At 53.6% G+C, this 17,426-nt stretch overlaps 2 protein-coding genes across 2 annotated transcripts; one reads left to right on the forward strand and one right to left on the reverse strand.

The window, feature by feature from the left end:
• Positions 1-10,922: 10,922 nt before the first annotated feature.
• CkaCkLH20_03221 (uncharacterized protein) lies at positions 10,923-12,874 on the forward strand (the record flags this gene model as incomplete). The annotated part of the gene is made up of 3 exons (XM_038885940.1): positions 10,923-12,359; positions 12,489-12,534; positions 12,594-12,874. 3 exons carry the CDS (start codon positions 10,923-10,925, stop codon positions 12,872-12,874), a joined length of 1,764 nt encoding a protein of 587 aa, XP_038748449.1.
• Positions 12,875-13,944: 1,070 nt separating this feature from the next.
• On the reverse strand, positions 13,945-15,832 carry CkaCkLH20_03222 (monooxygenase; the record flags this gene model as incomplete). Its single annotated transcript, XM_038885941.1, has 4 exons — positions 13,945-14,130; positions 14,194-14,510; positions 14,575-15,597; positions 15,661-15,832. The coding sequence occupies 4 exons, from the start codon at positions 15,830-15,832 to the stop codon at positions 13,945-13,947; spliced, it is 1,698 nt and encodes a 565-aa protein (XP_038748450.1).
• Positions 15,833-17,426: the final 1,594 nt, after the last annotated feature.

A 17,426-nucleotide genomic window follows, 5' to 3' on the forward strand; every position in this document is an offset into this window, starting at 1 on the left:
CGATGAGCGGAAGAGCTAAGAAGAGGGAGAAGGAGAGGATGAAGTGGAGGAAAACAGGGTAAAGAGGCCATGTCGTGGATCCCGTGGGAAATTAGGAGACGAGTTACATAAGGTACAAGTCACCCGGACCCCCAGGCTCTATTATCAGAAGAGACGATCCGCTGCAGGTACGGACAGGGCTTGCAGGCGTGGGCGTGGGAGTTGGAGTGGGTGTGGGTGTGGTCAGGCGTGCGGCGTGCACATTGTCTGGGAGAGGAGGGGACGCCGTTGGTGTTGGCGTCGGCGTTGGCGTTGGCGTTGCGTCCAGTTGCAGTTGCGCTGGCGCGCCTCCCGGGAAGGGCAGGAAAGGGGTGAATGGCCCGAAGAAGACTACACTACTACTACCTGAGGTACATAGTAGTGTGAGGTATCCTAGGTGGTAAGGGAGGGGAGGGGGTCAATCAAATGAGTGGTTCTTGCCTCCAGTTATTTTACGTTGACATTGCTCATTGCGTGTGAGTGTGAGGGGGACCCCGGGAAGCTACTTTTCTGTTCTCCAGCAGCAGGAAGACTGGCTCTCCTGTTCTTGCGTTGTCATACCTTACCTTAAGGTATTATTCACTGTTGCGATGAGGCAGGTGGGAGAACGAACACACAGCAGGAGACTGGACACGGATACCTTAAGTTACATACAGCCTTACCACACAGAAATCGAAATTCCCATCACGTTATGCTAAGGTATCCGTACAATGGCCACGAGGCTCCCGGCCTGCTCACCTCAACTCATCAGGGGCACCTCCAGCTCCAGCTCCAGCTCCAGCTCCCAGGGAGAGCCCCCGTCAATGCTCATGGCCATGTGTAACACCAGCTGTTTCTGCCATCCGATCCTACTGGATTTCCCAGGTCTAGCCAAGACGGCGCAAGAGAGAGGACTACGGATACAGTTCATCCCAACACCGACAGACGGCATAGCACCTTGGCCAGAAGAAACCAGGAAACAAAATAACAAGACATTAAACGAAACCACCCATCCATCCGTCAACCCATCGCATGTCAGGCCACACATCATCGGCTCTCGTGAGTCGTCGCGAACTCACCGCCCCCGCCCCCCGAATCCCGCAGACACAGACACGACTCTGGTTCGTTCGCTCCCTTGCATCAAAGTGCTCACAAATGATGTTCATCAGACATCAAAAATTCGACAACGGCGTCTGTCATCCTGAAGCCTGTCTTCTCCGCAACCCCTATGCCATTGCCGACAAGCAAACAAAACCGAACGAGGAGCGAAAGCCGCCACGAACTGACAGGCCCGGTCGGCCGAATGAAGATCACCACTTCTGCCACCCCATGCACCTCCATGCAACTCCATGCAACACCACAGGGCCTCCAAACCCTGCTGGGTGCAACGCAACAACACAGCCAGCCCGTCGCCCTGTCCATTCAGCGGCCAACTTTGCCAACTTGGTCTTCTCGACCGTCCACCCAGAGTCCCAGACTGCCAAAAACTACCAATCCTCGAATCAAATTCCCTTGGCTTAATCAGACCCTTGGCTTAATCAGAGACCCTTGTGTAGGTAAATCCATCCTTGCTCCGGCTATCCAGTAATTGGCCGCAGTCAAATCTCGACACTCCCCAGCAATCAATCAACTCCATCACCAATCCAGTCTGCTAGCGGCGACCGTTAATTACCACCGACTCGTCGTCCTTGTCGTCCCGGCAGCCGTGGCCGCCGTCACCTTGCACCTCCACGAAACTAGGCCTTGTTTAGCCACTTCGATCAGGCTCCAACCATGGACCATGGTTCCTTTTTCTCTGGGTCTTTTTTTATCTTCCATGGTTCGAGGCCGCTTGCCCTTCGTCAACCGTGCTGTGATGCACCTGCCGTGCGCTAACCGCCAAGTGCTCATACGAGGCTCGGCTCTAAGCGACGTAGCCGTTGACTATCTGCGCCGCGCAGAATCGAGTGTTATTGTCAGTTACCCCTATTTGATTACCGTCTCTGGACGGCAGACAAGCGCCGCTGTCCAAGGGTTCGAGAACAGAGTGCGATACCTCAACTCCAAGCACGTCCATGTCCTGTCCACGTCGCGATGTCGGCGCAGCACCTCTCAGACCTTAAGATCTTCGATATGACGGGTAGGAGCCGAATTAACTAGCTATTCGTACCTGCATCCAAATACGCGGAAGCGAAAGCCTGATGACTTCTCTGCGGCCTACCAATAATTCACTGATACCCAACTCGTCTCGTCCCAAATCTCCTGCTATCTGACCTGCCAATCTTACAAAGTCATTAATTGCGCTGGCGTCAATCGGCCAATGCCCCGATTTCCAATATTCAATGTCCAGACTTCCCAGGTTGTCCACAAATGGAATCTAAAGGAGTGGGGTCACAAGAGACTCGGAGAGATTCGGCTTATCGACCGTACTTGTCATTCATTTCGCCAAACAGACGAGCAAACAATAAAGTGGTCCTACTATTCGACTTGCGCGCCAACGACAGCAGCAGCAGCGACAACAGCATCAGCCAGCAGGTATTTCTACAGAACGTTGAAGAAGCAAAAGCCACGGACTTGGCGAAATCAATAACAGCCACCGATATACCCTGCCTGAACAGTCGCGGACGACCATTGGATCCGAAGAAGCCAATTGCTTCGGTAGCCGCCCGTCGCCTGGGAAATCCCCATCGCCTGCCACAGATCGCCAGTAATCGAGGCTTCAATGATTTCTCTCACTTTCTCTACGGATACTCTCCGCCACGTCGACAAGTTTCTGTTCGCCAAGATGAAGAACAATAAAACATGGGTATCCAATCAAGCTTTGATCACGGCCACGGCGTTCATCTACGATCAAGACAATGACCAAGAATCATAAGACGCGCTCTAACCACTATCGTCGAGTAACTACGTACCTGCGCAGCGGAATCCGCGCGCAAGACCCTCACTGTTCGTCGTCGCCTTTTGGCCGCTTCCCAAATCTCATTTCAATCATGACGTCCGCACATCCACCCCAATTTCGGAGGATACGATCGATCTACGCTAAAGCGCAAAGCAAAAGGCTGTGCAACCACTAACATGCAGTATCTTTCCACCTGAAACGTTGAAACATCAACAGCCTTCTGGGTCTTGGCCTGTAAGCTTCATCGCTCATGACAGGGAAGGCCTCTTTCGAAGGCCGACCAAAGGCCCGTGACAGAGAGTCATGCCTCGAGCCCTGCCCGACAAAGACCCTCCCCCTCATCGGCTTTGCGATGACGCCTGCCAGGCTTGCGTAACATGTCGGAATCGACGACGACACCCTCTCTTTGGTCTCCATCTGAAATCCCCCACTTCACGTCAAGATACTCGATTTCTCTATTGGCTCACGACTTCACAGTATTGGCGAGCAACTCACAGTCGATCCGCGGTATTGGCATGTCGTGATGCCAGCGAGAAGCAGCTCTTTCACTCATGACTTGAGCAGGGCTCACCAGGCCCATCCTGCCGCCCGTGTCTGAGACGAGAGCATTCCTCCAGCACCTCCGATCCATACCACCACGCGCCTCGCTGCCCACAAAACAACATCATCGTGAACACGAAACTTCGAGTCCCCGACTCACATGCGTCAACAAAGCCCGTGGTCGCATTCCTCCGCCACAACTTGTGAGGCCTCGATCACTTGGCCGCGCCCTGCCCAACTTTCGAGCCCCTTGCCATGTCTGGTCGTTTTCGCAGCCTCCCGGGACGGGACCACCATTGTTTTGCTTCGAGACATTGTGCAGAGACAGAGTCTGACAACCAAGTATCAAGAATGGACACTGCGGCACTTGAACCATGGACACCCCCTTCCGCGACTGAAGGCTGCCATCGACACATAGCGCATCCGGCCAAGCTGCGGTTACTATTGTTGCGAGAGGCTCTCGCAGTTATCAGTCCTTTTGCCCTGTAAATGGTCCGATGACCTAAGTGTTCACATAGTATGAGACGACTCGCGACGTCGTTGGTTTCCGCAACATTTCCGACTTTGGCACTGATGATCTACGAGCGATCGGCGCGTAGACCAGTCAAGGATTCTATTGTTACGGAAGCCGACGCAACTTGGGAAAGACATTCCAGTAGATGCAAGTTCTGCAATGCCAATGTTCGCTCCCTGATTCTTGGGACTTGCCTTACATGCGTCACTCTACAGAGGGTTAACTGCGGCGACGCGTTGTCGCATGAAGCGCGGACGTGTTACCATCAATGAAAGGGTATGTCGGCAAGTCGCGTTGCGGCAACCACAAGTTGGCGGATCTCAGACAATACTTGACGACGACACATCGTCCTCTCCATATGAGACAGCAGAGGTGGGCGAAGTGTTCATGGTTCGAATCAATAACCTCTCGTTTCACAATATCCCGACCTGGACGGAACTCGTTTGAGATCTGCCAGCACGTTAGTCTAGCTGGTTTGCTGGACTAGAACCAAGGCCAACTGGCTCCAGAACACGGAGCATAGTTGATGGGTGATAAAACTCCACCGATGACGAGCCCGCCGCTGAGCAGTGTTGAATATTGGCGCGAACGTACGCTCCATTGCGCGTTGGCATGGAGTTCTGTTGGGGTTTCGATGAGAGCTACACTGTTCTTGAGAGCTTTGCCGTTGATGGCTACCGTGCATCATAGCTCGTGAGTTCCGTTGAATGCCACTCATATCTCAACTAAAGACTGAACGTCTCCCTCTTCGGCATATGTATTCCTAGCATGTGCCGCTATGCTATCGCATTCAACGTATTCTAAACCACGTGTATCAATGAAACTCCGATATGGCCAAGTCGGCCCGGGGCTCGGTTTGATCAGCCATCTTGTGAGCATGCCTCGCAATGAACTCTGCCTTCATTGTCGTGTCTTCTCTTCTCATGTGTATCATGAAGACCCCCCGAGTTGCGAACATGACTCCTCGACTGATGGACCCAAAAGCGGCTCAATTGACTAGATTGGCATCCCATGCCCACGTCAGCGCACAGCACACAGCATTACTGAAGTAATTATCAGCTATCTTTGCATCAAGCAGAACGTGTGTTGACCGACAAAGCCCGTGACGTATATATTCGTACTCTCTGTGAGTCGAGGCGTTTTCATGGTCATGTGAGTAACTCGGATATTGAAATCTATATCCATCACACTGCCGTCTATGTGCAAACCCCCAGTCTCTATCAAAATGCCCTGCTCCCGGCTTCCAAACAGCCGGAACAAGTCAACGGTGAGTGTAATCTAAGAAGAATGTGATCTCTTTCTTACGCCAAACTTGAAAGTAGTAGCGTATAGACAGAGGTTACAACTGAGAGCAAGTTATTCGATTGGGGCTCAACACGCAATTCGGAACCCGATGCGTTACAAGGTGTCATGATCTCATACAGACTTACAAGTAGTCTTGGAACGCTACATTATCAAATATCTTAGAGATAAGCCGCCGCGATTTTGGTGGTCAACACGGAGAACTCGGAACGTGGCCAACATATAGGCTGCTACTCCGTGTAGGCAACAACTGAGCCATGCGGACCAAGCTTTGCTTTTCAGTTGCCGAAGAGGCTCGTGTTAGAATATGGTCTGCTTTTAATATGAGTAGAAAGCAGATAGAACGTCTACTTATCTTGTGCGGGTTTGCCTTGTGTCGACGTTCGTCAGAACACATGGCAAGGTACCGAATCCAAACACCGAGTCTCTACCATGAGAATCCTTTTTTAGACGTTGACACCCAAAAGCAGCTCTTATCTAGACAGTATATACCAAGATTGACCCGGGCTGACTGCTTACATGTTGAGGAAGAGGTGAGTTAGCACCATTGATGTCACAAGCCTTTCGAATGAGGATGCAGCGACGTATTTCTGCTCCAAAGCCTTCTTAGTTGATACTCACGAGGTCCATGAAGGTAAAATTTCTCAAAATGTTGGCGAGTCCAACTAAAGGCGCTACCTCAAAGTTAGTTCTGGTTCTGCTCCTGACGGTATAAGGACCTGCCAACATTGGCCTCAACAAGTATGTATCAACGAGTTGGTGAATAGCTGGCTGCAAACCAGGCATGTGTCTTCAACGCTTCGATGTCGATGTCGATGCCTAGGTCTTAGAGGGCAAGAGTGCGTCGTGTCAACGAGACCAAGCTGACCTCCCGCGGTGATGAAATTACACTTGTTGCTACCGACGTAACTTGCAGACTATGTCACTACAACTAGCCCTGGTTTTTCGTCGAGTTCAACGTTGAGTTTCAAAGCATACTAGTGGAATGAAGTTGTCCTTCTCTTGCCGGTCTTGTTTCCGTTAACCAATCCATCATAGAAAGTTCACTGGCCAACGAGCATGTATTGGCCAACCTTTTGTAGGTACGCCTAATTCATGGAAATGTCCTGCCAGGAACCGCTTCTCGTTCACCGACGAGAGATGTCGCGCTCGCGCACGTTCAACAATAAACCGCATCCGTTCTTAACTATAATGTCAGTAGTGTAGTAGAGTGGATAGCTGGCCGCCCGATACAAAGCAAGGTCCCGAGCCTAGCCCGGGTTTTGGGAATGTGCGATATTAGCCCGACTCGAATACCATGACTGGCAAAGGCACAGATGCAACCAACAGCACGAATCACCCACACAATGTTTACTAATCTCCCAGGTGAAGAGTCGAATAGGTGAAACCAGTCGAGCCACTATTCAAGCCTTCAGCCAGCCTCGCCGTATCAGGTGTAGAATCGGGACTAGCCCTATGACCTGACAGTTCTCCGATCCGCTAACTTCCCCAATACCCCCCAGTAGCCATCACGCCGGCCGTCATTGGGTAGAAGCATGCAAGGAAAAGTGAAAGAGAGGCGGCTGACTCCCAACATTGGCAGGGGTGAATCCCGGATGTTCGCAGTCCCGCTGGTCAGCGGCGAGGCTCCCGGAGCATCTTCCACGACAGCTGCACAAACAGAACTGATGGGCACACGAGCATCGGAGCGACGATGCAGATGCGGACATCAACACTGGGAAGAACGACGTGGCTAACGGTGGAAGCTCCGGTGACGTTACCCCCCCCCATCTGGAGGGCGAATTGGCCACGGGATCTTCGTCGATGCGGATGAGGCGGTTGGTCCGTCACGGCGGCGGCGCATCATTTTTCGGTTGCTCAATTTCGCCGCTGCGAGCTCGGCCTGCGCGTCCATTAGCAGGATGATTAATGACGATGGGCGGCCGAGGGTTGGAGGGGTTCAGGTGAGCCTAGACTGTACTGTGGTAGGCACAGAGAGGGATCGGCGGCAGAAGGGGTTTGAGCCAATGAAATGCCGTTATCCAGGGGATGAAGGTCGAGCTGTAGTTAGGTCGTGGCTCAGCTGACGCAGTTCTTTGGGGGCCGTCAGTCAGCAATGTGGTTTTTCTGTTTCTTTCATTTTACGTCGCCCTCCCGTCTCTATCCTCTGGTGCTGTGGCGGCTAAGATGACTGGAGAGCGGAAAGAGCGGAAGATGACGAATGAGAGGCGGCCGGGCAAGGTGTTGGCAGATGTGATGCTGTCTTCGTGGTTGGCTGACAATCTGTATATTCAGCCGAGGCCGTGAACCAGTCCTTTTTTTCCCAGGACAGTGGATGTGAACGAAACAACCCCATGGGCCGATAGTTCGTCAGATCAAAGTACGGAAGTCAACAGGGAGTTAGAAGTGGGTTTTGGCAGGTTGTCGCGTTTGTGTCCGTTTCTGACGAGAACGAGAAAGCAAGGGAACATGATAGTCCAGCCACATTGGCGTAGCATCGCCTGGGAGAAGTACCGCACGAATAGTTCCCAGTTCAGGCGACTCGCCAGCCTCAGGGGCTACGAAAAGGGCACTAGGCTAAGAAGCTAGAGGAGTTGACGGCCGAATGAGGACGGACCTGGCTCCGAGGAGGTGATTTGATACTGGTTGAGGAGCTGACAAAAAGCTGAGGTATGCAATACCTGGGCATTGGGGGTGCCACCCATTGGCTGGTCACCGCATCTTCCGTCCTACCTTGCCTTTCAGCGTCCGTTTCCTTGGTGCGGCGCGACTGCTTTGAGTGGAAAGACGGGGTTAAGGGCATGCCTGGTTACTTGGGTCGACAACGTTGCAAGGCGACAGGGCACAATGCATGGCGGGAATCTCAACGTCCGGCGTGGATCGACAGGCCCGACCATTTGCACTCTGTGGTGAGATTTGGCTTTAGGGAGCAGGATGTTCGGAATGCCGATGCTCGGCTGAGCTTTTTGAGCGGACGCATTTACTGCAGAATGAGTTGGGTGGGAAAGAATGTCGAAAGATAGCCTGGACGTAAGTGAGCCAACACTCTAAAAGTCACATTACGACGAGACTGCTCTGTGTGCAGTGAAGGTGGTGGTGAAAGGGAAAGAGCCTACGAAGTACGGATACTATGTAGGTAATTGAGTTGCGGGAAGATGAAGCTTGGGGTAATTGTTCGCAATGAGTCTCAAACTGGAGGGTGCAAAACATCGGCGATGACTTCATATGCGACAAAGAGGGTGTCTTTGGCATGTACCCGGTACCTGATCTGACATGCGGACTTGGCTGCTCGCAGCACTGGTCGCAGGGTCGTCCTGCAATGAGGCAGAGCAGGGCGACTCCGCGAGGCACAGCAAACGAGGCTCCGGCTGAGCACTCTGCCACTCGGGGCTGATAAAGTAATATTGCTGCCCGGGCATACTTGTGGCTGGACGGATGACGGATCCTTATGGCTGGCAGCTTCTTGAGAATCAGATTGTCGGCTCCGTAAGGTGCTCCGTATGTCTGGGCGAGTTGTTATTTGACAAGACCACCCAGGAGGTGAGGTGAGGAAAGATGGTACCTCAACGGTTGACAGTGAGAGCAACTGTAAGTGCGAATGAGGTTGAGCGCGTGGATAAGTAGGTAGTGATCAACCTGAGTTGTTAGCTTCATGTTGACGCAATTCGATTCGGAAATTTGGCGGTGCATCGCTGCAGAAGGTGCCTTGGGATTCGGTACACGGCCATACGCCGTGTTGCCTACTACAGTACGGATAGTTGTACTCGTTGGAGAGTGGCTGCTTTTTGGCTGGTAATCCTAGCTAGAGGTCCTCAGCTTCGGGAATCGTATGTACTGGAAGATACCTAGACGTTTGAAGCGTCGCGCTGTGCGGAGTATTGGGTACATTTGCAATGCAAAGCCACGTCGAATTATTACGAGGTTCCAGCGACGTCGAGGGACCACGACACTGGAGCAGAGGGGTGCAAGGGTGGACCGTGGCTTCCTTGGGTGCGGCGGACGAGGTGGGTCCAGAGTGGAGATGTAAACACCAGGTGCACGGGCAGGCGTCCAGTGAGAGGCTGGGATCTTGTCCTGCACAGCCACCGCGGGGGCTGAAGCGGGCCCCTCCCATCGGGCTCCATTCCCTCAGGTTTTCGTTCCCTCCCATTTCCCATGTCCACACTCATGGAATCAATGACCTGACATCACCTACTTCCCCGTACCTTAGGCAAGGTAAGGTGCTGTGTAATCAATCTCTGGGCGAATTTGGTATGTCCATGTGCTTCCCTTACCTTGGATCGAGATCGATTCCTCGTCTGCTGTGATGCATCTGACCCGAGACTCTCGGCCCAGAGTTGTGGCGTGTCAGGCTGGAACCTTTCGAATAACTTAAATATGCATCTAGCAGGCGTGGCGCGGATGCTGAGGTGAACGGCCGTGTAAGCTGAGGTGGGCTGTACTCCGTGTCTCCATCGGCCGGTCGGCTCACGACGACAACCTGGAAGGTCTACTGTCCATTGTGGCTGCCAGAAAAATGAAAGGATAGAAAAAAACAGCTACTCCGACAGGATGGGTCAAGTACATGGTACGGCTACGTAGTACATGATACATGCCTCCAGACTGCTCGCAGCAAAGAGTTGTCCGTACCTGCCCTGGTCTGGTCTAAAAGCCAAGGGCATCCGGCTCTGTCAGGTACCCAGCTCCAGCCCGCCGTCGTTGAAGGGAGGTACCTGGCTGCTGGACTCCCGGCAGCGGGAATACTGGGCCGAATGGTCAATGGTTGCCCGGATGATGGTGGGTGGATAGATACCTACCTACCTACCTACCTTACCTACCTAGGTAGGTAGCTGGAGGCTGTGGCCGTTCACAGTTCATGTTTCCTCCCATCAGCAGCTTCCAGGGCCTCCCGTCTATCCGTACTTTCAAGGCAAGGTATCCGTACCTCAGATCTCATCAGCCTGGGAAGTATCTTGACGCACTGTGTTGCTGAGTGAGGAACTTCTTCTCGGCCGCGTCTTACGCAGTCTGTCCGCGTACCTCGTCCGTGTCGAATCAAGACTAAGCTGCAAGAAGTGACATTGACGTGCCTCCCTCCGTCCCTCCGTCCCCTCCGTCCCTCCCGCGCGCCGCCTGTGGCCTGCAACCTGCAGCCTGTGGCAGAAACCAAACCGCACCGCACCGCACCGAAGAAGTAGCCCATCCCGCCGTCCCATTCACAAGTCACTCTCACACTCTCTACTTCGGCCCTCTTTCTCTCTCTCGCTGTCTCTGCCTTGCCTTACCTGCGCGCCGCCGCCCTCCACCCATTCCCTTTTCCTCCAGCTCCTGCCACACCTCGAATTCAGTCTCTCTTTTCCCTCTTTCTCAACATCACATTCGCCTCCCCCAAGCCTGTTCATCGTCAACGCACCCACCGGATTTCGCCCGCGTCCGGTTTTTTCTCGATTCCGATTCCCACCTCAACCAACCTGCACCAGCCTCCGACATCAATCGCAATCGAGGTTCCGCCACATTCCACCGCGACTCGCCCGCTCGTCCCGTCAATTTCGGGGTCCTGAGCCCGTCCCAGAAACAACTTGAGAACCGCCACAGGTGGCTGAACGACCCGGAGCTCCCATGAATCGTCGTTGACGGCACCGACGGCCCATCAACAACCACGACGCTGTCGCATCATACCTCTCTTCTCACTCCCAAGCACTCAATTAGTCCCTTTGATGATTGAGTCCGCTCATGGCCTCGGATAACGGTCCTATCGCGACCGAAGCCCCCCTCCTGGCAGCGACCACCCCCGTCGCATCAGACGTGTTCGCGCTCGGGGGAGATCCTGCTCGCACCAAGTCGCTCAAGAGAGCTCGCGAGACTACTCCAACTTCACCCACCTCCGCCGCCGATCCGCCTGCCGACCTTGCCGCCGCTGCTGTCGCTGCCGCCCCCTTCGATTTTCCCTCCCCGACGAAATCCGCTCGCTTTGCCCTCGCATCTACCCGTCGCTCCCCCACGCCCTTGACTGCAGCCGCTGCGCTCGAAGCCCTCGAAGAAGAGCGACGACGCGAGCAACGCCTGAACCCTCCAGCATCTAGCGATAACCCAGGTCACTCGGTCTTGTCTGTACTCGCCGGTAGTGTTGCTGCCATGAGCCGCGCCGAGGACGCGCCACAGGCTCCTACAGCGTCCATGGAAACCTCCATCAAGGAGCCCCAACCCGTCTCGATACCACAAGCCGACAATGTGCCCGCAGACAATGCAGAGGTCAGCCCGCAAAGCGCGACGAGCGCCGCCAGCATAGCAGGCGCACTCGTGACTGCTAGCCCGGGCCCAATGGAGGTCGATCACAAGAACGACGAGCAGTCTCAACAGCCTCACCAGCAGCCTCAGCTCACCCAGGCCCCCCCACCGCCGGCCCCGGCCCCTGCTCAGGAAGACAAGACAACGCCCGGATCACTGTCATATCCCGGATCTCTCCAAGCCGCTGCCATGATGCCCGCTCCGCCCGCGCGTGGCATGAGCTTTCCCATGCCGTCACCCGGTCACGACTCTCCTACCCAATCGTCTGGCAAAAAACACAAGTGCCCTTTCTGCGAGACCGAGTTCACGCGCCATCACAACCTGAAGAGTCATCTGCTCACTCACAGTCAGGAGAAGCCGTACATCTGCCAAGAATGCTCAATGCGCTTCCGGCGCCTTCACGATCTGAAGCGCCATAGTAAACTCCACACCGGCGAGAAGCCCCATGTGTGTCCGAAATGCGATCGCAAGTTTGCCCGTGGTGATGCGCTGGCCAGACACAGCAAGGGCGCTGGCGGATGTGCCGGCCGCCGCTCAAGTATGGGGAGCTTTGCTGAGACGGACGACATGGACGGCCCAAGCATGGCCGAGGGCGATGAATCGATGGCCGGCGTCGTCTACGGCAACGACGAAGACATGACTGAAGAGGAGAGACGCCTGAGCCTGCCAAGCATCAAGGCTCAGCACGTAGCACAGGGCGGCATCGAAGGATACAACGCTCACTCCCGGACTTATCCACCGGCAGGACCACGACCCGGAACGACCGGTGGACTTTACCCGCCCAACGTCGACCGCGGTGCGTCAAGTACCAATACATCCCCAAGCATGCCCAACAGCATCGCTGGAGGCCATACGCCCAACACGAGCGTGTCTTCCATGCCCGTAAGTGGCGGTTCCATCTATTCGCAGAGTGGCATGACAGAAAGCCCTAAGCCTTTGAGCCCTGGAGCTGCTCATGACACGAATAATATTGCGAGACAACGATCTCCGAGTCTCACACAGCAATTTCAGCAGCAACACTTTGGCCGCAGGCCTTCTGAGAGAAACACTTCCCCAGGTTTGTTCTGCCCGAAACCCTCCCGCCGTGTACAAATCACGCTAACTCATACCCCGAAGTATTCGCTGCTCCGGCTGGTGCACAGGCGGGCGCGGCTCATGGCCGCGGCGCCGGAAGTGGGGCCGAAAACGGCAATAACATGTTCGCTTCAGACCCTGGCCTCTGGGCGTATGTCCAAACTCTGGAGGACAAGGTCAAGCAATTGTCTGATAGGATCACGGCATTTGAGAAGGCCGATACGGCAAAGCAAGCCCAGATCGGCCTGCTCACGAGCGAGGTCACGGGGCTGAAGAAGCAGCTTGAGGCTCGCGAGGTGGAAACAACGGAGGCCCAAGCGTAATGCAGAAACGAGTGATGGCAACTTCAAGCCATCCCGCAACAACCCACTAACCATGTAACAACGACGAAACGTTATGGTGCGGAAAGGAAGAGCAACCTCAGGTGGCGGCAGGAGGACTAATTGGCGTTTTCACTCATTGTCGGCGTCTCGATTTCTCATCTCTCTTTCATCCTCCATTATCTCTGCCTCCAACCCATTTTTCTTGCGGGACTCTCCGTCCAGGAGAGAGGCGTTTTGGGGCACTGGCAGATGTGCAACGGTGGACCTCGACACGAAAAGTTTCTGGTTTGGGAGGGCTATCCTCTATTGCGGTGGGAGACCAAGTATGTCAGAAGAGCATGCCTCAGTCTCATCGCAGCATTTCAATTTCGTTTTGGTAGTTTTTTTTTTGGAGGCAATCGACAGTGGGGTATTTCCCCCACTCGTGTATTATAGCGTTCGTTGCAGAGATTTGGCCTCGTGGCAGCCATTCCTCCCCAGACAAGGAGGCAAACAGTGCAATTCACATGCCTTTTTAGATGATGTCGTTTATTCCTGCCGATATCACCTGGTGTTTCCAACGGTTTGGCCTGCTCGTTATTCAACTTGTTGGTCATACTTGCCGTGATTTCATTCGTTATGAACAACAAAAGTACGTTTCTGGTCTTCCATCCGCTCAGCCGCTTGCCACCAATAAACACGTCGACTTGATGTCTGAGTGCGCTCTCGTGGTTTGGACGTGGTGCGGGGGCCATGGCCAGGCCAAGAAGTGTTTGCTGTGGTACAAGTAATTTGTCGACATGAGAATACAAGACTACTAAATCTTTTATTTCAGATCCAAACTTTGGCACACAAGCGCTCATTGCCGTGAAGGCTTACATCAAGAAATAATAATTAACTAATCCCGTACTTGATCGTATAGAGAAGATACCACCGTTACTCTTTGCGTAGACTTCGTTTCGGCACTCGGCTCCTCTCTGGATCAATTCACAGAATTGCGAGGTATAGAATGTGTGATCGGTCCGACGCTGCCGTGACTACGTAAGACTCCCCGTTGTTTCTCAACCGATGACAACAACAGTAGCACGTAACTACAGGTAATTGGGAACGAAGGACGCGGGCCTTCCAGTCATCGCTGGTAGGCTGGGTGCAATCGAAGAAAGCCAGTCTCTGCCGTAAATTCCCAAGACTACCACGCCCACGATGATCGCCAGAAGAATCATCATCCATCCACCGAAACCTCTCTTCTGAATCCGGGAAGTGGAATTGGGCCGACCCTGACCTGGTTAGCTCGAATCATCCGAGAAAACCGCATCGCGGCTTGAACCAGGCTCACTTACACTGTACTCCCAGTGAGACCAGTTGGGGAAGAAGCTACGATACCAGAAATGTATCTGGGAATAGGGGTAGGCCATGGCGTTCCATTGATTCTCTGTGCCTTTGGATTTCTTGGTGTACCAGGCCCCGCACCCCGTGTTCCAGACGGTATTCCGCAGGGCGCTCTGCATCTCGTCGACGTACTGCTGTTCGGCCTCGCTCTTGACCATCGCCGCGCTTGCGCGTCCCTCGAGGACGGGCTTGAGAACACGCAGGGCGTAGTTGACGCCGTTCTCGATAGCCATAACGGTAGATGTATGGCCCGTGACGGAGTTGGGACCTAGTGACCGGTCGTTTTCGTTAGATCTGCTACGCAATTTCGACACCGCCAAGTCGAGACGTACCTAGAAGAAGGAAGAAGTTGGGGAAACCAGCCATTGCTGAGGTGTTGTAAGCGCCCTCTCCTCCAAGAGCCTCCCAGCGTGTCTCGAGCGTTTCGCCCTCCCTCCCAACAACATTGATACCCGTGGCAAACTTGTTTGTCTCGTATCCGTTGGCCAGAATGATGACATCTGCCTCGATAAACCCCCTCTCCGTCTTGACACCGTCTGGAGTAATCTCTAGTGGTTTCTCGTCAGTGAGAGTAAAGTTGTCCGCATGGGTGCTCTGCAGGTATCCCGGGTCAAAGATGCGTCTCTTGCAGTTGACCTCGAAGTCGGGGATCAATATGTCGTGGTACTTTGCGGGTGCCGCCGACCTCATGTACGTCTCCGAGTTGTACCTCTGCATCGCCCTGAACTTCTTTCCGTCTTCGGTCATGCGAAACCCTCGGAACGAATTCTCGGCCACGCAGAAGATCATGAGGCGTTGCAGAGCGGGCACTTTCGGGACCCATGCCATCAACTTGCGCATGAAGGGGGAAAGATCCGAGTCCAGACCCGGCATGATCCAATGCTTCGTGCGCACAATTTGGGTCAAACTCTTGGTCTTGTGGACAATGGCCGGGACGACTTGAGAAGCAGTACAGCCGTTGCCGAAGAGGACCACCTTCTTCCCCTCAAGATCGATGTCCGAGCTCCAGCGGCCGGTGTGGGCGATCCTTCCCTTGAAGGTATCAGCACCTGGGACGTCGATGCTGCGAGGATGGACGAGCACGCCGGTAGCGGCGAAGAGAAACTGAGACTCGTGATAGTAGGTCGTCCCTGATTTCGAGTGATGGATGGTCAAGCGCCATCGAGCTCGCTCCTCGATCCACTCGCAGTGCTGGACGAGGGAATCAAAGGCCATACGACGGACCAGATCGTACTTCTGGGCCACGCCGTTGATGTACTCCCAGAGCTCCGAGTTTGACGGCATGGCCTGGGTCCAGTCGGGGTTTTGCTCGAACGAGAAGCTGTACAGCGCGCTCGGGACATCACAGGCGCAGCCTTTAGCAACTTGTCAGATCTGTGAACATCGGAAAAAGATGAGCGTCATCAGTTAAGCCATACCTGGATATTGGTTGGCGAACCATGTACCGCCGAGCTGGCTGTGACGCTCGAAGAACTGGATGTCGTCGATCCCATACCATCGTTTAAGAGTGGCCCCGAGTCCGATGGCCGCAAAGCCGGACCCAACACAGGCGAACAGACTATGGCTGACTTTCTCGGCGTCTGAGTACATGACTTTTCATATACCGCTTAGGAGCAAATATGAGGTCCAAGTTATCTTGATATGGTGATGTAGTCTAGAGGGATGTGACATGAACGCGGGGTAAACACCGTGTTTGCGAGGGTCTGGTTTTAATGGCCACCTCTGTCTCACAAAGCGATTATTGCTCATAGAGGATAATGTTTTCCAAGGTGTAGCAACGGCATGTACGAGCAGTGCGGGTGGTTTCCGTCCAAGGTCGTATAAGTGATGGCGAAAGCGTTCTTACTGGCTGCCCATTTCGAACCACCTCAGCGCCTCGGTAAACCGTTGATGGCTTCTCAACCAGTGTCTGTGTGACCTCTGCACATTCGACTCGCGTGAGGGGTGGTTGCAGATGATATCACGATACGGGCTGCACTGTAACGTCAATCGACGGGAACGGTGGGGATGCCAAGTTGTGTGGTCAAAATGAGGTAGCCAGTACGTCGTGATTGGTTTTGTCTACAACCAAGAGCATGCCGAGGAAGTGAAGGCCGAGACTGTCTTAACCCGCTTCACTGCCAAATAGGAAGATGAAAGTAGAAACTTTGCACGCACCTATCTGCTTCTTACTGATTCGATTTATTCATAAAATGTTGGACTCCATCACCCCTTGAGTGTACCGTGTCAGTTGGAGTTCTTCTTTTGCCACCGTTGCAACATATGGGCAACCCCTCTCTTCCCCAACGTCGACCACGACGTCGTATGCAGAGCCATTACAAACCATAGTGGTAGATGTAGAGTGCAACAGACCGCCTGTAATTCTTCTTCCTTGGAACAGTTGCGAATGGCGGCTTTGTTCAATGCCGGTGTTTAGCAAGGCAGAAAGCGTCACTGATTTGTGTCGAAGTCGACGAGGAGCCTAGCTAATGGGTTATCGACCCCGTTAGACCAAAAATTGTGATTGCTAGCTTCCTTCTTTCCTACAGGACAAAAGTTATTCATCCTCTAACCACTCATATGCGGAAGAGTGCTTTCACGAGGAGAAGTGACGCGACTGAGTCGATTTCCCCCTCGATGTCGGAATAAGTTCCATGGGCTGAACCGCCACCTAGACCTGTATTGCTGATCATTGCGGCCGAAGGACCTCTTGGGGATGGAAAGAGGGGTTTGCGGAGTAGTCCACCTCATCTAGACTTGTTCGTAGACTCAGTAGCCTCTCAGGACCAGAAACTATGCCTAATGGATGTGACCTACGGAGATGAGGAACGTTCAAGGGGACGAAACACAAATTCTTATTTGTTAGTGCTTTATAATCGATTATGCATCAATCAGCTGTGCCGCAATGTCAGTTTTGTGACGATGCCGAGTACCATTGGAACAGCTTCCAGGATATGGAGAGCCAGTGACTTCAAAGATTGCGGGACAGGTCAACAACTTCGTCCATGGCCAAGGGGCTATTCTATTATCCTATCAGGGCTTATTGCGACAAGCCGCTTCTGGAGCATGTATCGACGAGGGTTCGATGCCCACGTGTGTTTAAACTGCCTAGGAAGATCTAGTCACATTGCATCGTCCGAAGCAGCAGATCTTGAACCGATGACTTGGTTCATGTTACTTCGATCCTGCTGGATAGTACCGGAAA

The sequence above is a fragment of the Colletotrichum karsti genome (genome assembly GCF_011947395.1).
Source record: "Colletotrichum karsti strain CkLH20 chromosome Unknown Scaffold8, whole genome shotgun sequence".
Classification (NCBI taxonomy): Eukaryota; Fungi; Ascomycota; class Sordariomycetes; order Glomerellales; family Glomerellaceae; genus Colletotrichum; species Colletotrichum karsti.